The 25,238-nt window shown below is 35.5% G+C and overlaps 2 protein-coding genes across 4 annotated transcripts; one reads left to right on the top strand and one right to left on the bottom strand.

Annotated features, from left to right (window-relative positions):
- Positions 1-12,210, bottom strand: ncln (nicalin). 2 transcript variants are annotated; one of them, XM_039682366.2, is made up of 15 exons: positions 11,747-12,210; positions 10,431-10,621; positions 10,079-10,223; positions 8,585-8,679; positions 7,248-7,325; positions 6,998-7,101; positions 6,826-6,914; positions 5,251-5,390; positions 4,769-4,974; positions 4,563-4,650; positions 3,768-3,806; positions 3,015-3,178; positions 2,879-2,932; positions 2,334-2,412; positions 1-1,106 (listed from the first exon to the last, which is right to left on the bottom strand). In XM_039682366.2, exons 1-15 carry the CDS (start codon positions 11,907-11,909, stop codon positions 1,044-1,046), a joined length of 1,698 nt encoding a protein of 565 aa, XP_039538300.1. In that variant the 5' UTR covers positions 11,910-12,210; the 3' UTR covers positions 1-1,043. The 2 variants fall into 2 exon arrangements, with proteins under 2 accessions (XP_039538300.1, XP_039538301.1); XM_039682367.2 differs by having other exon boundaries at positions 4,796-4,974.
- A 1,717-nt stretch (positions 12,211-13,927) lies between these two features.
- Positions 13,928-22,873, top strand: LOC120486380 (uncharacterized). 2 transcript variants are annotated; one of them, XM_039682391.2, is made up of 6 exons: positions 13,928-14,438; positions 14,824-15,135; positions 15,390-15,689; positions 15,890-16,207; positions 20,553-20,696; positions 22,510-22,873. In XM_039682391.2, the coding sequence occupies exons 1-6, from the start codon at positions 14,387-14,389 to the stop codon at positions 22,515-22,517; spliced, it is 1,134 nt and encodes a 377-aa protein (XP_039538325.2). In that variant the 5' UTR covers positions 13,928-14,386; the 3' UTR covers positions 22,518-22,873. The 2 variants fall into 2 exon arrangements, with proteins under 2 accessions (XP_039538325.2, XP_039538324.2); XM_039682390.2 differs by lacking the exon at positions 22,510-22,873 and adding an exon at positions 20,791-21,051.
- The last annotated feature ends 2,365 nt before the right edge of the window (positions 22,874-25,238 follow it).

Below are 25,238 nucleotides of genomic sequence, written 5' to 3'. Positions count from 1 at the left end.
CATTTTTAAAAAAAACAAAAGCGATAACTAGTGGATTTATACTGATTAATTTAACACTGAAAAAGGTTAATTTATTTGTTTTAATATTTTTCCTGGACCATTTATTCACTCTTTTCCTCTATTTTGATCTGATCAGAAGGAGTGACAGGTATTATCTCAATTGTTATTGAACTATTTCAGTTGAATTGGTGAATTGAAACAAGTTGTCATGTCATGTTTTTCCATTTAATAAAAACTACAAAGAAACCAACTGCAATGTGTTCTTAATTCAACAAATGCCTTTATTTTTTTCATCCTTCTCCCTTAAGAATCAAGTTTATGTACCTCTGATTTTTAAAGTTAAATCAAGTTTGGAGAACCAAAAAAAAATAAAAAATGTAATCAGTGCATGATGAAGCATATCAGCTTCCATAAATAACAGCAAATTTGTACCACACTGCTTCCTAATAAATAGTGAAAACAGAACTGGACTTCGGATGTCAAAACGACACGTGGAATAACGAAATGGGAGTTATAAACATCTTAAGAACCATGGAGTTTAATAATTGAGGAAAAACTTTAGGATAAAAGAATCTGCAACACATGAAATGCATATTTTCGGTTGCCTAACCTCACAATGTAATACTCACTCCGAAGAGAATCAGCAGTTTGAGTCGAGACTCGCGTGACAAACATTGAGAATCAATATTGAGCGTCAACAGACTTCAACTCAAAAAGCAACAATTTTGGCCCACTTTGTAGCTGCCCGTGAAGAATAACCACATGATGAGGGGATTTCTGACAGCAGTAAAGTTTGCTTGATTAACTCCGTTTGAATGATTATGGATTGCCGTTTTAGGGAAACAGAATTTGAGGCAACATCGAGACCAGGAAGACTTGAAAGGCAGATGGAGATGTAGTGGATGAAACACTTGGCATGGGAATTTACGCACATTCTCAAAAAAGTAATCAATCAATCAAAAAAACTAGGTGTGATGTTAAGAACGCAAACACACTCTTGGCTCCTCGTATTGCAGGTGCGTGAAGAGACAGGCGGGCACGGGTTAGTGTTGTTTGACCCGAGGAGCCGTGACTCTACGCAGGAAACCGTACAGAAATCCAAAATTCTACAGGAAAACAAGAATTAAAATGGTTTTGTTGTTACGGTAATGACAAATATGTCTAAATATATGGTCTAAGATTATTACGGTAATGACAAATATGTATAAATATATATGGTCTATGGTTATTACGCTCATGACAAATATGTATAAATATATATGGTCTAAGGTTAATACGGTAATGACAATAAATGGTTACTACGGAAATAACATGTATAAATATATGCTCTAAGGTTATTACGGTAATGACAAATATGTATAAATATATATGGTTCCGTAGTAAATGACATGAATAAATATATAGTATATGGTTACTATGGTAATGACAAATATTTATAAATGTATGGTCATTATGGAAATGACAAATACATATATAAATATGACACATGGCTATTACAGTAATGACAAATATGTATGTTATATAGTTATTTTTGGAATGACAAATATGTATGTTTTTTAAAGTAATGACAATTATATATACATATATATATTATATGCTTACAGAAATTATAATAATGTATAAATATATGGTATCTGGTCATTACTGTGATAAACATGTATAAATATGGATATTATGATAATGACAAATATATATAATATATGGTTATAACGAAAAAAAATTCCAGGTTTTTTTGGTTATAGCCAATAAAAACTAAAACCATAAAAAATATTTTCGTTCCTTGAAATAAAAATTGATAAAAACTATGTAAACATGTTTTCTAAAACTAATAAAAATGAGAAAAACAACAACGTTACTACGACTTGTACAAAAAAAGGAAGACAAAATGAAAAAATAAATAAAAAATATGAACAACTATAGTTGTATCTCAATCATACTAAAATAACAGTGATATATAACAAATATATGTTTATACAATAACAGTAATTCGAACATGTTGTGAAAATGTGCTTAATTGTCTTGAAAACGTGGCTCAATATTACAAAAAAAAGGCAAAAAAACCCAACATTTATATGATCAAATATAATATATTTATTTATAGATGTCCACACAGTAATATGGGCGTTGTGATCTGTATTATTAATATAATATAAATAATGTGTGTGTGTATATATATATATATATATATATATATAAAACTGGTTAAAAATATAACATTTATATTATAAAAATCTGATATGTTTTGCTTTTAGGGTGAAATGTGACCTGGACAATATATGATGCATGCGAAGAAAAAAAAAGTGTGACATAAATTTCCAGAATATTAGTCTTACCAGGACGGCCAAATACAGCACTCCAAGATAAGCTGCGATACAGGCAGCGAGCAACAGGTCAAAGATCGCTGGTTTTACCCTGGTGTGTGTCAAAAGCAACAACATTATTCAAACAGCAATTTTAATATAGGGTTACGGCCATTTTTAACCCTGGGTTAAGCAACATTTAGCACTTGTTAAGTCAGTTATTAAGGTTATTCACCTCATAAATACAATCATTAAAAAATGCCAACTCGTCTTTAAACCTGCTTTCAATTCATTACTAACCCAGGTTTAATTATGAAACTCGTAATAATATAATGTTTAATAATCCTGGATTAACACTGGAAACCTTAAAGGGATAGCTCACCCAAAATCGAGTATATTTGTTCTACTGAACACAAAAGAACAATTTTGAGGAATATTTGCAAGCAAACAGTTGTGGGACACCACTGACTTCCATAGTATACAACTGTTCGGTTACAAACATTCTTCAAAATATCTTCTGAAGTGAACTATCCCTTTAAAAGGTTGAAAAAATGCAAAACAATCATTGAAGGTCTCACCTGTAAGCGTTCATGGTCTGCTTAAGTTGATCATAAAAGACAAATTCAGGGTCCCTGTCAACAAATGACAACAAAAAAGCCCCATTAAGCTCTGAATATCCATTTGAAACGAGCACGGAAAGAGCGAGCGCTTCACCTCTTGTCGGCTCTAACCAGATGCCTCTTGACGTCCTTCAGATAGCGGTTCAGGTAATACTCCAGTGTGTTAACAATACTACTGTCTTTATCCAGCAGCTGTGCGGCCCGTGGCTGTGCCGTCAGCCAGTCCACCAGTGACACCAGCTGGTCCTCCTGCACCTGCTGTTGGGAATACAGGAGCGCACGTGTTAATGCCCGACGAGGCGTCCTTTATCAGGTATTAATGGACGACGGCGAGGCGTGAACCATCCGACGTGCACAAGGGGGTAATCCATCGCATTCCCATTCATTTTGGCGTCACTTTGACAGTGAATAACTTTACACCTGAGGCATTTGAAGACCCCATTTGTCCATTATTTACTTATTTACTGTTTGCTTCCTGTCTCTATGAAGCCCCTCCTTCTGAAAAGCACACTGTGCTCTGATTGGTCGGCTTGAGCGAAATGTTGTGATTGGTCGAGTGCTTTGAGTGTGTTTGGGAAATGTCCCGCCCACCAGTTTCAACACTACTAACTCACTCAACCAGGCCCCGCCCCTTTATTCTGTGTATTAATTATTTAAACGAGGAATATTTTGACGTGTTCGTTCTCGGAAGAAACTCAAGACTACAATGAGTACAATGAATTCGGGTTGTTTTGTAACTAAAAATGTTTTCTTTATGACTGAGCTTTGTTTACAGAAAAGAAAGATGAATGTAGACAGCAGATTTTGGTGAGTTTATAATGTCATCCGTCCATCTTGTCATACTCACCATCTGTTCAGTGAAGATCTCCAGGTCTCCGCTGGCACCCTGCGTGAAACATGACAATTACCACACTATTAAAAGACACATTTTGAGCTTTATGATGGCAAATGGAAGGGTTGCACAAATAAGAGAAATAAAACCAAAATTGCAATGTCTTAGTGCCATTATTAAATAACAAAGTCTAAAATTAATTAACTAAAGAAAATATTGTGTTGAAAAAAACATTTTTCTACAGATGCATTGTAAAATAAAATAACTACTATTTATAATCAGTGTAAAAAAAATTTAAAAAAATAAAATAATAATAATAATTATATATATATATATATATATACACTCCATTTTTTTTTATTTTACAGTCAAATATTACAACAATAATATTTCTCATTTTGTGTAATATTGTTATTTGGTAATACAAATAATGACAAAATGTCTAATAAAATGTAAACTAATATAAAATGAATATTTATAATATTTTATTATTACTATATTATATATAAACAATAATCTAAAAAATATATAATTCAAAAAGGTATTTTTTATTTTAATTAATATTACTGTTTAGCAATAATAATGACATTCATCTAATAAATGAAATATATATAAGTATATATTAATATAATAATTAATATAATATATTAAAACTACAATCTTTATCAGAAAAAAAACAATAAAATTAGTTATATTAATTAGTAATTAAATAATTCAATTGTAATTAGCATTTTTTTTGCAAACAAATGAAAAATAAATACATATCAATATTTGCAATTAAAAAGACAAATGAAGATGATGCCGCATTACTTTCTCGGTCAGGTTGTATATCACTCTGGCCAGCGTTTCTGCGATGACTTTAGTGTTGCGAGTGAGTTTCGCCAGATCCACGTGAGGCCTACGAGAGCAGAGAAACGCAACAAACACGACATCACCAATCGGCAGCAACCAATCAGCAGCGAGAGAGAGAGAGCTAACGGTGGGGCGGCAGAGAGAGAGCACCAATCATCACCCACCCAGCGGTGGCCTGTCCCGACACTGACCGCATGTCCATGATGGAGTGGCGCTCGGGGCTGCGGTGGCTCTCCAGGCGGGACAGGGTGAAGGCGGGCAGGCGGCGGATGCCGAAGCGCTCGTGTTCCCACGCCAGCGTGTCGTCCGCCAGGTTGATCTTCTTGTGGACCATTGAGAACTTCAGCTCGGGGTGCTGATGGGCCGCCACCTGACAGTGAGAGATGAGGGGTGCATTCTGGGAGTTGTTGTCTTTCATCCGCATAAGCCGAAAATAAATTTTCTGGCTGTTCTCAGTCTAGAAAGCTCTAAATTCAAAAATAATTTCACATTTCTTCTACATAAATGACCCATTTTAAATACACATTCATCTGTCCAGAGTTGAAGTATCCCTGTAAGGTTGATAAATGATTTTTCTGTGATTAACCGACTAACGGTTACTCCACTATTAGGGTCAGCCCTATCCGTGTGTATTTGTCAGTCTTACGGTCTCCAGCTCTTTGAGGAGTGTGTGCTGTGGGCTTCCCTCTTTCGGTGGTTTGGACACATGGAGGTGAAGGTTGTCGCTGTTACCCAGAGTGTCCAGACACAACACAAACGCCACGTTGTCCTGGAGAAGACTGGAATCTGAGAAACGAGGACGAGGTCAAAGCTTTAGTCTTTTCTCTTCCATTACATTGGTTTTAAACAGCTTGTGTTTTGCACAATTTTTCTTGTTGTTATTAGTAAAAACTATAATTAGTGTGAGTATTAACGACAAACAATATTATAATATTTGATTTTGAAATTTAGGAGCGCAAAGAAAATCTAAGATTTGTCTTTTCTTAAATTTATATATTTTTTTATAAAAATATAAAACTATTAATAATTTTAATATTTGACAATAAAATATTTTTTAAAAACTATACAAATTAAAATCAAATACTTCCTGTGATAAAGGGAAACTAGAAGACTTTTAATTTTTTTTTTTTCAAATTAGCAGCACATTTTTCCTGATAAAGATTGCAATTTAGATTTTTTAAAGCTTCAGATTTGCTGTGTATTATCATCGTTAATATTATTATTACTAAATAACTAAATAAACAATACTAAACTAAGTAAGAAAAAATACTATTTAAGATTGAACATTTCTTAATTTTTTTTTTTAAATAAAATATAAAACTATTAATAATTTTAATATTTGACAATAAAATATTTTTTAAAAAATCTATACAAATTAAAATTAAATACTTCCCGTGATAAAGGGAAACTAGAAGACATTTAAAATTTAATTTTTTTCATATTAGCAGCATATTTTTCCTGATAAAGATTGCAATTTAAATTTTTTAAAGCTTCAGATTTGCTGCGCATTATCATTGTTAATATTATTATTTCTAAATAAATAATAGCTATGAAACGATTAATCGCATCCAAAATAAAAGTTTGTTTGCATAATATATGTGTGTGTAGTGTGTATAATTATTTTGTATATATAAACACACACACATGCATGTAAACATTTAAGAAATATTTGCATGTATATACTTTATATATATTTAAACAAAATTAATATTATACATACATATAAATATTTATTTTTCTTAAATATATACATGCATATGTGTGTATTTATATATACAAAATAATTATACACACTACACACACTTATATTATGTAAACACAAACTTTTATTTTAGATGCGATTAATCACGATTAATCGTTTCCCAGCCCTAATGAAAATATTATAATTTTAAATATACATTTTTATTATTTATTTAATTATGGAATTATAAATATTTTTAACACGCACTTAAAGGCCAACAAATATAAATTATAATAAAGTACAATTATACAATTTTATATAAATTTAAAAATGCAAATATTACATAAAGCATATATTTAAATGCATTTTAATATATGTAAATATGTTGTATTGTGCAAAGCAAACACCATATTTTATATAATTTACTACCAAGATTAAATAACAATAAAACATATCAAACATACATACACTTCATTTAAACTATATTAGCTGTGCACGCTGATAAACATCAGATGCGGGTTCGTGAGGTCACGTTCTCACCTGTGTGATCCAGATTGTCCTCCAGCCAGCGTTTAGTGCCTTGGTAGTTAAATTTCCCGCCTCCAGACAAGAAAAACAGCAGGTTGTATCTATAAAAAAGATGGTTTTTTGTAAAGCGCGCAGACAGAAATCAGTCTGAAGCCTCTGATTTACTAAACGAGTGAAGCGTTACCCTGCATGCGTCCTCTTGTACGAGTAGAGTCTGGAAAACAGTCTCGCGAGCTCCAGCAACACAGCCACTCCGCTCCCGTTCGAGTCCGCGCCGTACGACAGCCACTGAAACAACACGCACTCAATCAAGATTTGACATAACGCTGTCGAAATCTGGCGTGTTAGTTACTATGTTTACTCACTTTGCTGGGGAAGTTTGTAAGATTTAGCACAAACACTCATCATGATGTATTAAAACACGAGGTCCTTACCGGAGCAACCCCGAAAGAGTCGTAGTGCGCAACCAGGACGATAGTGGGCAGATCTTCTCCCGCACCCGTGAGACGGCCCTGAGAACACAACAGAGATCATGCTTTGCTAACTCTGAACAAGTATACTAGTTAGACTCGACGCCATATTGCGTATCTTTGTTGTTTGTTTGAAGTGTTTTTGTTAAGATTCATTCTCCACACAGAATTTCGTTGTACTATACAAGTGAAACTAAAAAAAAACTGAATATCGTGTTCATTTAGTTCAGTAATTTAACTTAAACTAATATATTATATAGACTCATTACATGCAAAGTGAGATACTTCAAGCCTTTACTTCAAACATTTTCACAATATTCTAAATTTTAATTAAAGCCAGACCGATATTATCGGCCGATATTAGGCATTTTCTAAACTATCGGTATCGGCAGTCATAATGGCCGATAAATGAATATTTCAAAAATAAAATAAAAATCGACCATGTCATGAGTGTTGGAGTTGTATAGTTTGTCCACCAGAGGGCGCTCTACACCGTCCCTGTTGAGTTGGTCACGATACATTCATTGCTCGAATAACAATTAAAAGAACATCCCCATCAGTTCTCTAAACTCAAATAAGCATGACAAAATTTGTGACTATCATGTCCAGTTTAAAATAAATAAATAAAAAAAATATAATCGGCCGATATTTCGGAATATCGGATTTTAAAACCCAAAAATTTGTATCGGTATCGGCCTTCAAAATCCTTTATCGGTCGGGCTTTTTGGGGTTTTCATTAGCTATAAGCCATAATCATCAAAATGATAACAAACAAAGGCTTGAAATATCTCACTTTGCATGTGATGAGTGTATATAATATTTTAGATTCAGTTTTTAAGTTGAATTACGGAATTAAATGAACTTTTGCACGATTTTCTCATTTTTCCAGTTCAAGTCTAAGTTCAAGTTCATTTTGAGTGACATTTCTGCCATTTCTCGCTGTAAACGTTGACAGCTGCGCAACACAAGGTCACATTTACAGTTGTAGTTTTTATTTACACAATATCAATCTCTAAAGCACAACGGCAGCTCTTTCGTCAACACAAAACGCATGCGTCGAGATTCATATTTTGTAAATAAAGTGGTAAGTTATATATTTTTGGCACATGGCTTCATAAAATGTAGGTTAAACCACTACAGTCACACGTCTTTACCACCTTAAATAGACTACAGCTTTCATGAGAACGGGCTGGTAGAGAGAGATTTTTGTTGACATCAAACGTGCTGTGTGGGGGCCTTAACTGATGACAGAACCTGGGATTATGGGTAATCGAGTGTTTTCTGGTATCAGTAATACTCACCTCTAGACTGGTAATGGCCCAGTCACTGACAGCTTTACTCTGAGCTCCACTGGTCACCATCTGAAAACCATTAGCCGTCGCTGTGTGCAGCAGCACTGTGCAAAAACACACACATTCTCTATAAAACCCTTACATAAACATACTCACACGGTCACATTTTATTATATACATTATATAATTTAATCTATATAGACATTTTTTAAAAAAAAAGGAAGTCAATCTAATTATTAAAATATTTATTATAATAAAACACTTCATAAATTACAGTAGGGGTGGGCGACATGGGCAAAAATTCATATCACGATATTTTCACTCTCCGGACGATCTTGATATTAGAATATGAGAAAAAAAATTGGAATCAAATTTTAGTACACCTTAGTTAAATTACAGGCAAATTTAATGTATTTTAATTAGTAAATGTATAATTAAATTAATTAATTAATGTATTTTAACCCTATAACTAGAAAGAGGTGAGGGATTTAATTGGACTTACACCTAATAAATCTTTTTTTAGGTCTAAAAGATTCGTTCAAAATGAACGAATCTTTTTTCGAGTCATTTCGTTCGTTGAGTGAACCATACTTTTGTATTTATTTTTGAAATGAGCGATCGTTTCGCTAGATAAGACCCTCATTCATCGTCTGGAATCGTTTAAAGCCCTTTAAAGCTGCACTGAAACTCTCAGTTGGACCTTGAACCGTTTGGACCCCATTGAAGTCAATAATATTTATTATAATAAAACACTAAATTACAGTAGGGGTGGGCGACATGGGCAAAAATTCATATCACGATATTTTCACTCTCCGGACGATCTTGATATTAGAATATGAGAAAAAAAAAAATTGGAATCAAATTTTAGTACACCTTAGTTAAATTACAGGCAAAATATGTATTTTAACCCTATAACTAGAAAAAGGTTAGGAAATTCAATTGGACATATACCTAAAAAAATCTTTATTTAGGTCTAAAAAAAATCGTTCAAAATGAACAAATCTTTTTTCGAGTCATTTCGTTCGTTGAGTGAACCATACTTTTGTATTTATTTTTTAAATGAGTGATCGTTTCGCTTGATAAGACCCTTATTCATCGTCTGGTGTCGTTTGAAGCTGCACTGAAACTCTCTTTTGGTCCTCGAACCGTTTGGACCCCATTGAAGTCCATTATATGGAGAAAAGTCCTGTAATGTTTTCATCATAAACCTTCATTTCTTTTCGACTGAAGAAAGAAATACATGGACATCTTGGATGACATGGGGGCGAGTAAATTATCAGCAAAAGTTTTTTAAGGTTAAACGTTCAGTTCAGCCTCGATTTTGTTTGTATCTTCATTAGTAGGCCTAGTGTTGAAAGTTATACAACTGCAAAATTTGAATTCATGAATATCTAACGGTGTTGCAAAATCCATATCATGGAAAAACAATAGTGGTAGTCACGTTGATCCGGGTATAGCGCCCACCCCTACCGTTATTCCACAGAAACACATATTTCCGTGTACCTTCAGCCGCTGATGAAGACCCCTGTGAGGAAGAGGAGATCTGTGTCTGTGTGTAGATGGACAGCAGCTCCTCGTCCTCCAGGGCGAAGTACACGGGCACAATGGTCTCGGTGGCCAACAGCTCCGGCTCCAGCTCCATGAACTGCTACAGGGGACGAAAACAGACCCAGAATCAGCCAGGAGGGACACGGCACGCGCCTCTGAACGGGTCCTTACGAGGGCTGGGACAATATATCCATGCATAGCGATTCCTGGGTCGATTCCAATTATTTACAAAAACTAAACTAAAATAATTTCTTAATTCAATATGTATTGATATATTATCCCAGCCCTACTCGTTAGTCAGCGTTACCTGCACTATGTCCTGGGGCATAGTGGACATGTTCTGGGGCAGAATGATGACCACGGCTCCCGCAGACTGCCGGAGGGCCTTCTGGTATTTCTCGAAAGAGAAATCGGCGAGCCGCATCATCACGCATCGACGGCTGAGCACCTCGGCCTCCACCGAACGAGCCTCGGTGTTTAAAATGGCGTTACGCGAACCTGCGAATCAATTCGGATTATTAATGCATGAGCCACATATTGAAAAAAATACCCTAACTTTGTCATATTGCATTTTGATTGTAGATAATGTTGGGTTACAAGTGTTTAAAGTGACAGTTACATAGTACTTACGCAAATAAGTACTGAGTAATAGTCGTTAACTTAGTTAATATAGAGTTACGGTTAGGTTTAGTTTGGTTAGTTACTTGTAATTATGCATAATTTACTCTTATTATGATAGTAAGAACATGTAGTAACGCGTATCTATGTCACCTTAAAATAACTGTTACCAAATCTGTCTCTTCCTCTACCAAAATATATATAATTCATACCTCAGAATCAATAAACATCTGTAAAACCAGTTGTGATTCATTAATTCCCATGAAGATGAGATGTTTGATGAACAAAGCTGCCACATTATTGTCCTCAGCTAAGACTAAGCTATTGCTAATTTAAAAATAAGAAAAACTATAATGGTACTAAAAACAAAACAAACAAAAAAACCTTTACAAACATCAATGATGCAGTCACTATGGTAATACCATGGTATTTCTTGAAGTATATTGGTGTACCATGCAAGGTTATATTTGTTAACTAAACAAAATTACTAAATTTAACTAAAATGAAATATGGAGCACTAAAATGTATAACTAGCAAAAGAAAAACTGAAATGAAGCTAAAATTAAAACAAACTGAGGTAGTAAAAATGACAAAACCACATATCAATACTATTAAAACTAAAATACTAAAACTAAATTTTAAAACGTAAAACTAATAGTGTAAACAATAGTGCTGCGTCAATGTGAGAGTAACGCGGTAAATACCGCGGTATGTTAACATAGTACGACATGTAAATATGACAGTCGATTATTAAACCACTGATTGGTTCAAACCGACAACCATTCAGTTACGAGCCTTGAAGAACGTTTTGAACCTAGAAACACTTCAAACATGGTAATACCATGGTACTAGTCTGGGATGTTGTAACTGAAAGGTTGTAGGTTTAAACCCCAGCAGACGTTGGTAAATATAAACCACTACGCCACCACATGTCTCAAATACAAAGCGAGAGATGTTAATAAAGCATTATATGGCCATATAAAGCGTGTTGTGTCGGTTTATTACCGTAGGTTTGTCCCTGCAGGTCGTACTGCTGCATGCGGTACACACTGAACTCATGCGCCGCTTCCGCGCGCAGCGGACACACCAGCACCAGAAACAGCACCAAACTCAGCGGGAACGACCACTTTAACATGTTCTCCAACACCTCGCTGGCCTCCTCGAACATGCTGGAGCCGGTTCGGGAGATTCCGATAGAGAGAAACGGAGAAAAAGCCTGAATGAATGATTGACGGCGATCGCTCGGGCTGTCAGGCGCCGCGGTGGTGGTGAGAGTTTCAGGCAGGCGAAATCATCGGACACCTACACATCTGCCGTACTGTAATGAGACGTTTTATTCATATAGCACGTATTATGTTTAGCCTTTTCTATATTACATATTGCGTTGAATACTAGTTTTTTTTTTTTGAAAATAATTACAATTTATGAAATCATGTTCATGTGCATCGTTTTGGTGTTGGTTGGGGTCCATCAGGAATATCCACGGACTACCTCATTTGACCCTTTTCTCCAGATTTATTTAGCCAATTTATTTATTTATTTAGCAAAACATACAAAGTCCGTTACATTTGGGGTGGGTAGTACAATTAAGAACATAAATAATGAATTATAGACTATACAAAAAAGTGGCATTTTTCTGTCATGGTTAAAGAAATCAATACTTAAATGTTGTATGTTTGTTTGTTTCCTCAGAGAGTAATAAATGAGTCATTAATCATTTTCCTATTATTTAAAAAAGTAAAAATATCACATAAAATAAGTAAGTGCTCTTGATGACCACTAGAGGAGTCTTCCCGTTTCCCACAATCACTGTAGCATTTTATTAGTCAGAGAAGATCAACATTCACAGCCGTTATATAGCATATAAATGACTTAACTGTGATTTTAGTGAAAGATCAAGTTTGAATTCCGCTCTAAACTCAGTTATAAGTGATTATTAAATCAAATAATATAAAATATGAAGCTCAAATACCCAACAGCATTAGCTTGAGTGTGACATTACTCTTATGTGAGTTATGGGCGTGGCTACTGTTATTATTCTGGTTTATGACATCAGTTCCACAAGAGATTATTGATTTTTAATGGCTAATTTTGCGTTTACATTTATACAAGTTTCTTTTCTTTCATATATGATCTCTATTTTCTTTTATATGTTTTCTTTTATTTCATTAAGATGTGATAGATGTGTGTGTAACTTTTACTAACGTTGGAGAACATATACTCATGAGCATTTAAAGGAAAATATTCATATAATCTAACATACACTCATAAGCATTTAAAGGAAGATGTTCATGTAATCCAAAGGACATTGTTAAAGATATAACAAGCTGTTAGAAATGCATAAGTTAGAGTAAGCTTAGGTATAACTAAACTGTTAGAAATGCATAAGTAAGTGTGAGGACATAATGTTCTGTGTTTAACAAAGAAGCAAGCAGCATGGAAACATTTTAATAGCTCATTGTATCTCAAGTGTGAGTTATATTTGTGCAGGGTTTTGATCAAACAAAAGATAAACAAGAACTTGCACCCAAGAGATAAATTGAGGTGTGAAGCTGTATTTGAACATAGGAAACTTAACACAAACGTCATTGTGCTGTCCAAATTAAATATACGGTCTACAAGAATAGTCAAGGGCAGCGCAAACAGGTTTCCTTGCGGGTGTAAGAGACAATCGGTAGCAAAACCAGACATAGCCTGCATGGGTTCCTGGGTTTTCAGGTATATAAGGATGATGAGAAGGACTAGCCTTCGCCTTCACATGTAGACACTGTTCTGTATGTTGAACGCCAAAAAAGATTGGATGTGTTTTCTTGCAAGAAAATAAACTTTTGATACTTTGACTTTTGAAAAGGTTTCCACTTGTCTTCTTCCTCCTATCTTTTCGAATAACAGAGAATCATTTCCACAACACTTTCTATAGAGATGTGAAGCTCAATCAGTGCTGAATAACGTCAGTGTGAGACTGAAGGTTGTTAGTTTAAATCTCAACATTAAGATGTTTGATGTTCATCTCTCGTATCCGATCTATTCTATTCTATTGTAAATAATTTGAACATTTAATATGATTACAGCAGTATTTCCTGTTCTTGACACAGATATTCAACATCTTGGTTTGATTGTATTAATTGAACATATTTATTAGAACATGAATCATGTGAAGATATCAGAGGACACTTTCATACACAGTTATAGCAGACGATCTGTTCCTGATCCTTTAAACCATTAGAGAAACTCTGAGATCAGTCTGAGAGGAGAAACAATCCAGACATTTGATCAGAAATGAAGAACAAACGTCCTGAAGAGAGTTACAGGAGAGAGCAGAGACAAACACTCTCAGGAAATCAAGACAAGATCAAACTGTTGCTTTAAGATGTTTTTAACACGTTATTGGCAAGGTCAGTGTTTTTCTGTTGAATGTCACACCAAGAAAGTTGAGGCGTACTGGAGTTCAAAGTGTGAATGTTCAGAGTGTGAAATAATCATCAGAAATAGAGCTAAACGGTCACACCCATTAACACTTACAGGTATTTTAGCTGATTGTAGAGTTTCACTTATCTTTACTCTACAGAGCAGCTTCACATCAGCACGTCTGTCATTTTATCAGTTTTGAAGAGTTTGTCTTTTCATATTTGTGGACTGAAACCGATGAAGATGTTTCTCCCTGTTTTGCTCTGCTTGTGTTTCTGGCGTCTGGTTGGTGAGTTTAATGTGTTTTTATGACTTCAGTTGTTTCTGTTCTGGTAACATGTAATAAATGTCTGGTTAGTTTAGTCGAGGAGGATCAACATTCACTGTTATTCTCATATAGAAATAATTAAACTGTGATTTTACTGTCAGATCAACTTTGAATTCAGCTCTAAACTCAGTTATTAGTGATTGATTGTAAATATGAAGCTCCGATACTCAACAGCTTTAGTTTTAGTGTGACGTTAAACATTACAGTAAAAGTGTATCTTTGCACTGCTGCAGAATATGATTAATTTCACATTTAAATGATTTAAAGTATTTTAGTGAAGCTTCATCAAACCAACATCAAGAGATTAAATTTAAAGATTTAATCTGTGAAAAACTCTGTTCTTCAGGAGCAGTTCCTGAGTCAGTGTTTGAGGGAGATTCAGTCTCTCTAAAGTCTCGTCTCACTGAAATAAAGGATGATGATGTGATTCAGTGGAGATTTGGATATGATAAAAGCATTTTAATAGCAGAAATCAATAAACGGGCCGGCAAATTCACTGTATATGATGATGTTCTTGATGGGAGATTCAGAGACAGACTGAAGCTGGACAATCAAACTGGATCTCTGACCATCACAAACACCACAACTGGACATGATGGAGGTTATAAACTACTGATCAACAGTGAGATCAGAGAGAGTTTCTATCTCAATGTCTACGGTGAGCCAAATATTTATTTCACTTGTTTTATATTTTAATCACCACAAATATACCATTAATAATTCAAACTCTTTTTTTGCTTTTGGAGTTTAATGATGATATTCTCAAATTTAATTTTCTAACTATTTACTTTTATAAACCATCAAGTGATCGTTTTAATTTGAGATGAACCATGTTTGTTGTTGATGTTGTGTGTGTATGTGTGTGTATGTGTGTGTGTGTGTGTGTGTGTGTGTGTGTGTTTGGTGATTCAGGACTGAAGTCAGTGTTTGAGGGAGATTCAGTCTCTCTAAACTCTAATCTCACTGAAATAAAGGATAATGATGTGATTCAGTGGAGGTTTGAAGATGGAAACACTGTAATAGCAGAAATCAATAAACGGTTCGACAGATTCACTGTATATGATGATGTTCTTGATGGGAGATTCAGAGACAGACTGAAACTGGACAATCAAACTGGATCTCTGACCATCACACACACCACAACTGAAGATACTGGAGTTTATCGTCTACTGGTCAACAGTGAGATCAAGCTTTTTATTCTCGATGTCTTTGGTGAGTTTAAAAACGTTTACATCTGTTTTTTAATAAAAATATTTAAATTAATTCATAAATGATTTTGTTTTGTTATTTTATATTGCTTATTTTTAAGTTGAAATTTTAAACTATTCAATTTAGTAAACAATTACAAATGGATTTAACAGTATTAATCTGTGATAAACCCTGTTTCTGTTTGTTCTCTGTGTGTTTGACAGATGAAATGGAGTCAGTGTCAGTGATGGAGGGAGATTCAGTCTCTCTAAACTCTAATCTCACTGAAATAAAGCGTGATGATGTGATTCTGTGGAGGTTTGAAGATGGAAAGACATTAATGGCAGAAATCAATAAACGGGCCGATAGATTCACTGTATATGATGATGTTCTTGATGGGAGATTCAGAGACAGACTGAAGCTGGACAATCAAACTGGATCTCTGACCATCTCACACACCACAACTGATCATGCTGGAGATTATAGACTACAGAAATTTTCAGGAAGATTCTCATCAAAACTATTCAGAGTTTCTGTCTATAGTGAGTAGAGATCATTTGTCTTCTCCTTCAAATATTCTTATTTAATTAACTATTTATATATTGAATTGTAGAACTGATTATGTTGATTAGATTTGATCATATTTCTGTGTATTCATAAATATTAGTTGATGTCAGCGCTGATATTAGTGTTTATTGACTGATCAGGGGCTCGTTCTTCGTACGTTGCTTAAAACATCCGAGATCAAATGAGAGATCTAAGATGAGATCATCGTGCTAATCATGATCCGGCTAATTGGGTTCTTCGAACACACCTGTTGTTTATGATTAGTGTCGCTGGATTGAGTTATCTGAGATAACTGCGCGTTCTCGCGTTGGTATAAAAGGGGACATGTATCGATAGCAGAACCAGTGATCAGCAACGCTGCTATTGGCTGTTCAGCATGGCCAAAGAACACGCCCAGTTTTTCTCCCAAGCAGAGCAAGCGCTTTTAATGCAAGATTATGCGCGAAAGTCAGTCTTTAATTAAAACGCCAGGGAACACCTGAAAGTGTGCAAAAGCCAGGAGAGAGTGCTGGCAAAACTAGAAGACAAATTAAATGCGTTTGTGGTGACCATGTTAGATGTTTTAATAACTGATTATTATTTTATTTTTATTTTCATAATTTCATAATTACTTTGTTCATTGTAATGTCGAGTCACCGCACTATAATAATGGACATGGTCGAAGTGAAGTACAAAAATATTCTACTTAATGGTAATTTTAGGCCTTATAGGCCTACTAGTCTCTTTTAAAAAGGCACTGTTAAATAAATGATTGTCTGTTTATAAAAGCAACCAGGAAAAAGGCTGAGAAAAAACTAATAATGATGCTCCTGACCCTGGCAGAAGAGCTGACCCTTGGGTTGAATGTGAATTGCCCTGTTGTGAAGGGCATCCCTGGGTTCAGTTCTTCCAGACTCACATCAGGGACCAGTAGCAGCAACACCTTCATTACTGGGAAGTGAGATTTAAATTATCTTTGTACACTATGAAATAATGTGTTGCTGCATTAAATGAAGTAGACCTATAATCCAAATTGGCTGGTTTAGTCATTCCAACTGTTAAATCTTGAGTAATGATAAATTGCTTTGTCTTGTGAAAGTAAAAACTGATAACGTATGTTAATGTAAAAAATATTTTGCCATGAGTTATCAATCACATTGCACTGGAGAGTGAAGAAAACTTCTCAGATGACTGTCCTTTGGAGGAAGTACTTTAATTGAATTGATGGCTTTAATTGATTTATACTTGTGCCTATGCCTATTATTTCTGACACACATGTCCACATGTACAGAAAGGCCTACAGAAGAGTCTGCACACAGCAGTGATACTGTGTGCAGAAAGCTCATGTCATTGTGTGCCCTTGTCCTAGAGCTGCATTGTAACTGGTCTGGGGTTTGGGTCAGGGAATGGGGTCATAAAACACCTGTCTCCATGCAGGATCCTGTTGTAATCACCTGTTTAATGGAAAAATGCAGTTCTCAGCATAAGTGTATGTAATACCGTGAGTTTGATATTTATAATTTTCCTTACCATGTTCAAATAATGTTCATAAATGTGAATCTCTTAAAATTCCTGAGTCATGCACAGATCCTGGCCATTTTGCTTTCACACTGATTGTGATATAGAACATGGTCACACACCATCTAAAAGATTTTACTCAGTCAAATGCCTTTTAAAAAAAGTGATATAATATTCCAAATCTGGAATATTAAAAATTGTAATAGTAATTTGGCTGCACTGTATAAGCCCCCTTTCTGCTCACAAAATCCCTTCATTGAGGCCTTGATGGGAACATGTGTGTAGTCTACAGTGTATGGCACCAATCACGTAAGTTAAGCCTGCGGGACTGTAAGTCATAATCGGCATGGTCATCATGATTGCATTATCTTCATTAAAAATTATAATATAGCCTACCCTAAGTTGGCAAAAAAAAAAAAAAAAAAAAACTAACAGCACTAACGTTACTTTGCGAATGGCATGACAGAAAGCTTCTCCGCATCTCCAATAGTGTAAAGGAAGCCACTCGCAAATAATTTTAGGGCAATGCAAACATTTTGTGCCGTTGTTGAAGCCCGATATCGAATCGAACATTAATGTGCATTTCCAACAAAATAATAATGTATTTAAACGACACCCTCACGACGATCGTTTCACGAGAAAACAAAAATAAATCTCAGAACGACCCCAGGGGCTCGTTCTTCGTACGTCGCTAACTCAGTTAGCTGGATTTGATTGTTGGCGATTTGCCATGATCTTGGATCGTTTGGTTCTTCGACGCTCATCCTGGACTTGCTGTCATAGCAACAGGTCCGTCAGCTTGAACCTGCTCGCGAGCAGGCTTATTTCATGTAAACAGGATTAGATCGCGGCTGATACGGGAAGTCCTTCAGCGCAGCGCGATAGTGTAGCCTAATTTCTGAGATTTATTTTTGTTTTCTCGTGAAATGATCGTCGTGAGGGTGTCGTTTAAATACATTATTATTTTGTTGGAAATGCACATTAATGTTTGATTCGATATCGGGCTTCAACAACATTACAAAATGTTTGCATTGCCCTAAAATTATTTGCGAGTGGTTTCCTTTACACTATTGGAGATGCGGAGAACTTGATAAGCTTTCTGTTGTGCCATTCACAAAGTAGTGCTCTTAGTTTTTTTTTTTTTTTGCCACAATGACATGAGCTTTGGCCAACTAAAGGGAAGATTTCAGGGTCTAAAAAGCCTGAGGGTTGCACCTGACAGGGCCTGTGACATTGCATGTGCCATATTACACAACAGTGCCAACATCAAAAAAAAAAAAAAAAAGTTTCATTAAGCCTAAAATAAAAGACAAGACAAATTTGCAAAACTCTATTTGCTTAGAGTTTTATTTCAATTGTTCTTTGTAAAGAAAAGCCAGTTATTCAGTCATCTTTTTAAAAGATATTATGCAAGGTCAGCAATAGTACTCTGTGTGATTTCACTCTGAAGTTTATTTTGAAGCAATTCTATTTCTAGTGCAATTTTTTCTTAGTCAAGTTCTGTTTCTCCCCCTGATTTTTGTTTTTTCAAAATACTCTATTTTCTGTTGAAGACTCATATAGGGGACGAATTTAACCCTGTGTCGTTTGTGTCACACATGCCTCATGCAACAAATAAAAAGCAAAAGTTGTCTCTACACTGCCCACCCCTGTATCACTGCTGTGTGCAGACTCTTCTGTAGGCCTTTCTGTACATGTGGACTCCTCTCAGAAATAACAGGCATAGGCACAATTAAAATTAAAGTACTTCCTCCAAAGGACAGTCATCTGAGAAGTTTTCTTCACTCTCCAGTGCAATGTGATTGATAACTCATGGCAAAATATTTTTACATTAACATAAGTTTATCAGTTTTTACTTTCAAAAGACAAAGCAATTTATCATTACTCAAGATTTAACAGCTGAAATGACTAAACCAGCCAATTTGGATTATAGGTCTACTTCATTTAATGCAGCAACAAATTATTTCATAGTGTACAAAGATAATTTAAATCTCATTTCCCAGTGATGAAGGTGTTGCTGCTACTGGTCCCTGATGTGGGTCTGGAAGAGCTGAACCCAGGGATCCCCTTCACAACAGGGCAATTCACATTCAACCCAAGGGTCAGCTCTTCTGCCAGGGTCAGGAGCATCATTATTATTTTTCTCTCAGCCTTTTTCCTGGTTGCTTTTATAAACAGACAATCATTTATTTAACAGTGCCTTTTTAAAAGAGACTAGTAGGCCTATAAGGCCTAAAATTACCATTAAGTAGAATATTTTTGTACTTCACTTTCACCATGTCCATTATTATAGTGCGGTGACTCGACATTACAATGAACAAAGTAATTATGAAATTATGAAAATAATAATAAAATAATAATAAGTTATTAAAACATCTAACATGGTCACCACAAACGCATTTAATTTGTCTTCTAGTTTTGCCAGCACTCTCTCCTGGCTTTTGCACACTTTGAGGTGTTCCCTGGCGTTTTAATTAAAGACTGAAATTCGGCATAACCTTGCATTAAAAGCGTTTGCTCTGCTTGGGGGAAAAACTGGGCGTGTTCTTTGGCCATGCTGAACAGCCAATAGCAGCGCTGCTGATCACTGGTTCTGCTATCGATACATGTCCCCTTTTATACCAACGCGAGAACGCGCAGTTATCTCAGATAACTCAATCCAGCGATACTAATCATAAACAACAGGTGTGTTCGAAGAACCCAATTAGCCGGATCATGATTAGCACGATGATCTCATCTTAGATCTCTCATTTGATCTCGGATGTTTTAAGCAACGTACGAAGAACGAGCCCCTGATGTCAGTTTGATGTGTTTATTCCTCAGACTCTGCCCACTGCTGTGGTCCTACTGAAGCTGTGATCCGATTGGTCCTCTCTGCTCTGGTGGGCGTGGCTACTGTCATCATTCTGGTTTATGACATCAGATCCAGAAGAGCTGAACGAGATCAAGCACATATTCACACATCAGGTGCATGATTGATGATATCATTTCTCACAAACTGATTTGCATATAAGTATCTATGAGATTTATTAATGTGGCTTTTTATCTTCACCTTTTTCAGGAAGTATCGAAATCTAAAGCAGAACGCCGAACTTTAATTTTTCTTAAGTGTATTTTTTTTGTTCTTCCTAGTTTTTTTCTCATAATAAATACTGAATAATTGAGCTTGATTATATTTGAGATTTTTTTAAAGAAAAATCTTATTTGTAAGACTTTGTTTATATTTCTCAAATAAAAAAGCGAATAAAGAGACACAGATCTCACTTTACTGCTATATATTTTCTGTATGTATTTTCTTGCCTTTATCAATAAAGTTTCTCACTCTGAGATTCAAGAGTCTCTCCATGATTTATTCAGAGGAATACAAACTTGATGTATATTTTAAATATTTCAGCAGTGTACCATACGGCTTTATTTGTACTTTTTTCACAGGTGCTTCATATAGCCTATCTGTAAAACATTTATTTGTATTAAAGGGATAATCCACCGTTTTTTCATATTAAACTATGTTATTCCCTTAACTAAGACGAGTTGATACATACCTCTGTCGTCTCAGTGCGTGCATTCAATCGCTCTGGCACGCGAGACACTTTGATAGCATTAGCTTAGCCGTTCATTCAATATGAGCCAAGCAGAGAAGCGATCAAACACCTCCACGTTTTCCTTATTTAAATACAGTTACACGAGTAGAGTAACTCGACCTAGGACGGCGACACAACATAAAACGTCGCGCTTTTCTAAGCGTGTAAAATGGATAACTAGATTTTATGGCGAAATACCACAGGCTGCTGGCACTGAATCAACATGATGCTTCAGTTAGCACTGGCCAGCTGGTGGCGCTGTGTCTATAACTACATTTAGGCATGTAGAGTCTTCAGGCCAGGGCATTATCAAACATGTGAAGTGAGGGAGATATTACATGCTTGAGTTACAACAACTTCCTGTTTAATGCTGATAATAGCATGCTTTAGCACTTAGCTAAGAACATGAGTTTCAACTAGAGTTTTAAAAGAGTTATTTTGCATTTTGCTTCATCAAAATATTAAACTCGGAACTTATGAACAAGCATTTTTCATCAAATTTCCCCAAAACCAAAACTTTCTGGTACTCTAAATGAACGATTACACTTACAAGTCACTGTATATTTACATTAATGTGCACTAATGAATTTTGTTGTAACAACACAGGCAAACATTATATATATATGATTTAGTGGCTTTTGAGTCTAAATTAACCCTGCAATGGTTTTTCTCTTTTATTTTATCTGTACTAACATCAGTGTGTCTGGTTTGATCTGTACTAACATCAGTGTGTCTGGTTTGATCTGTCGGGGGATAAACAGCTTCTGCTGGATGTTTGTCGTCTCTGTGTGTGTCAGCAGTTTGTGGCTGAAGCGTTTCTTTAACTCCTCTAACAATCATCAACACAAAACATCTTTACACTGAAATAAAGTGAATAAGAGTCACAGGTCAAATATGATTGACAGCTCGCATCACTATATAACACACCAGTAGATACAGATAGGCCTATCTAAGCATATATTTCACTCTTCTGCTGTTAGTTTTGATTCAGGGTCAGAATTCATTTATAAATGTGAGATCAGCAAAATCTCGTTGATGTTCATGATGTTAAAGGAGACGAGTGTGTGAGCGGAAACTAACTGATGTTGGAGGAAGATTCACACACAACCTGATAAATATCTCAGTTCAGTCTTCCAGATTAATCTGAGTGTTTCAGACATTAAGAGTTACTATCGTGGGCTTTTCAGTGAACACATCAGGTGCATGATTGATGATGTCATTTCTCACAAACTGATTTGCCATATATATTTGTGAGGTTTATTACTTTTTGGTTTTATATATATATATTTTAATCTTTTCTACTGAAATCTAAAGCAGAACGCTGAACTTTAAAGATTCTTCAAGTGTGTTTTTTGCTCTTCTGGTGTTTTTTTCATAATAAATACTGAATATTTGAGCTTGACGATTTTTGAGGTTTAAAAACATCTTATTTGTAAGGCTTTATTGTTTATATTTCTCTCAGATACAAAAAATAATAATAAAGAGACACAGATCTCACTTTAAACTGCTGTATATTTGCTGTATGTATTTTCTTGCCTTTATCAATAAAGTTTCTCACTCTGAGGTTCAAGAGTCTCTCCATGTTTTATTACATTTATTATGTCGAGCGCCTCGTGGAGGAATACTAACTTTATGTAGATATTATTTAACAATACTGATAGGACTACTGTTTTTCTATCTACAATAATAAACAAACAACTTCCACCTGAGAAAATACTGATTTGGGACACATTATAATATACTTTGAGATCACAGTGAAATACATAAACACAACATATCGATCCTCCATTTCCTCCGACAGGGAATGATAAAGTCTTTAAATCGCTAGTGTGATTTGTCTCTGTGGTCTCGTCTGAGGAGCAACTCCTCCATCTAGTGGCTCACCCTGAACTCACATGTTATCAGGAGTTATTCACTCAGATCCAGTGATTGTTACTCAAGAAAGCCACTAGATGGCGCTGTGTTCAGTGTTATGTGACGAATACACTGTGCAACGAGTAATGAAGAATAAAAGCACATGTTGAAGTGTTCAGAGAAAATAAACGGACATGTTGAGACACTTTATTCAAATCACTGAACAAATCATGATATTCGGAGTGAACTATCGGGATATTTTCTCTTTTTCAGACTGTAGTGGGAAATTTCACTACAATGTAGGGGTATGTATTCTGAATATCTTGGACGCCTAGGAAAATGACAGGATCTAAGTCCCCACCCCTAGGACAATTAACTCCTGTACTTATTATAATAAGTATGTTTTAATCTGTCTTGATCAACTGTGTTCTTTAGCAATGACTGATGAGAAGGCGACTCTAGGACTTAAAGTGTACACGGTAGCTTCCCAGAGTATAATAAAATGAATTAACCCCCTTTTCTATTATCAGCCTACAAGACAGGAGGAATGCCCCACTCCAAGAAGACAGAAATGGTAGATGTGTTTATTCTAAATAAAATAAAATAAAAGGAAATGATTGTAAATGCAAAAAATGAACTTTTGTTTCACATCACATACGAATAAAAAAATAAACAATCACAGAATTAAAGCTTAACCTAGCTTCAAGCTTAAGTTCAGTCTCTCTCCTTAATGCAGAAATACTCAAGTCAAACAAAATAAAAAAAACAACAGCTTCAACAGAATATTCAGGTGAGGATTCAGTGCAGTCAGCTGCAGTACATGATGAATATTACATTTCACATCAGATATTTTTTTCTGTCAATCAACATACCTGAGAAATATTCACACCATAACTCAATGTTTACATTTTACCTCACTGGAGAACTGTGCTGGCGTTGGACTGTCCAGGAATGGCAGGGAATTAAATCAGAACAGCTATACAGAACTTGTTCAAAGATAGGAAATCTTTTCCTTATTCACACCCAGAAAGACTAGATTCACGAGAGGTCGGCTAATGTGTGTAAAAGTAAAAAATGCAGTAATTTCATTAATTTACCAGCGAGCGTACTTCGGAAGCACTGAAAATGAATGGGGTTCAATGCTGGAACTATCAGTGGTTGGAACTAATGGGCGGGTCCATGACACGCTTTACTTCCGCATTCCTGAGTTACAATGGCGGTCTATGGGACTGTAAGAAGAACTCTCTCAATGGGCTATATGCACGCATAAATTCCGCATTTGACGCAAGGATGCTCGTCCATTTCCGGTTGTGGAGATTAAAGCGGAGGAGAAGAACAGAGGAAAACGGGATTATGGCAGAGTCTTCAAAATTTACTGTCCTCCAGTCTTTGAAATGAAACGTTTAGATGTAATTTTATATATAGTTATATTTATTTATTATAATTTTAAAAAGAAGCATAAACACAACAAGGGGTGTCTGTTTCATCTGTTTTTGTGACTAACGTTGCTTTCGTATAACCATGGAGTATAAAATTCAATATAAATTCTCGGTATTGCATTGGACTCTACGATCGGCGGAAGTTATCGAGCATCCCTAATGCTTCACCGGAAATACCGCCGTGCATAGACCCCATACATGGCTCTGGCTTGTACCTCCTCCGTGTTCAATTAAGCCTAGTTCACACTACGTGATTTTAAGCCCGATTTAAGCCCGATTTGCAAATCGTTGAGTCGCCGACAAGTCAGGGTGTTATCGCGTGCAAATCGCGGGCGATTAGCGGACGATTAACGCTCGCCAATCCGTTAGTGTGAAAGAGCCAACAACGCATCAAAGACAGCTCGCAGACACCTCGCAGACAGGTCACCGAGCTCAGAAAAATATCTAGCATGCTAGATATCTCGAGCAGTCGCGCGACTCAATCACAGTGATGTCATGAGTACAGCCAATCATAGCAACGCATGGGTTGAGGACACCAGGTAAATCTTACTTTTTCTTTTTTGCATTTTTTTTTCTCAGAGCAGATCGTCAAGCAAACAGTGTGCAGCACTAGTTTCTGTCTGACGTCCATATTC

The sequence above is a fragment of the Pimephales promelas genome, chromosome 2 (assembly GCF_988280905.1).
Source record: "Pimephales promelas chromosome 2, fPimPro1.hap1.1, whole genome shotgun sequence".
NCBI lineage: Eukaryota > Metazoa > Chordata > Actinopteri > Cypriniformes > Leuciscidae > Pimephales > Pimephales promelas.
The sequence above is the reverse complement of the archived record's forward strand: the minus strand, read 5'-3'. Positions and strand labels throughout refer to the sequence as shown.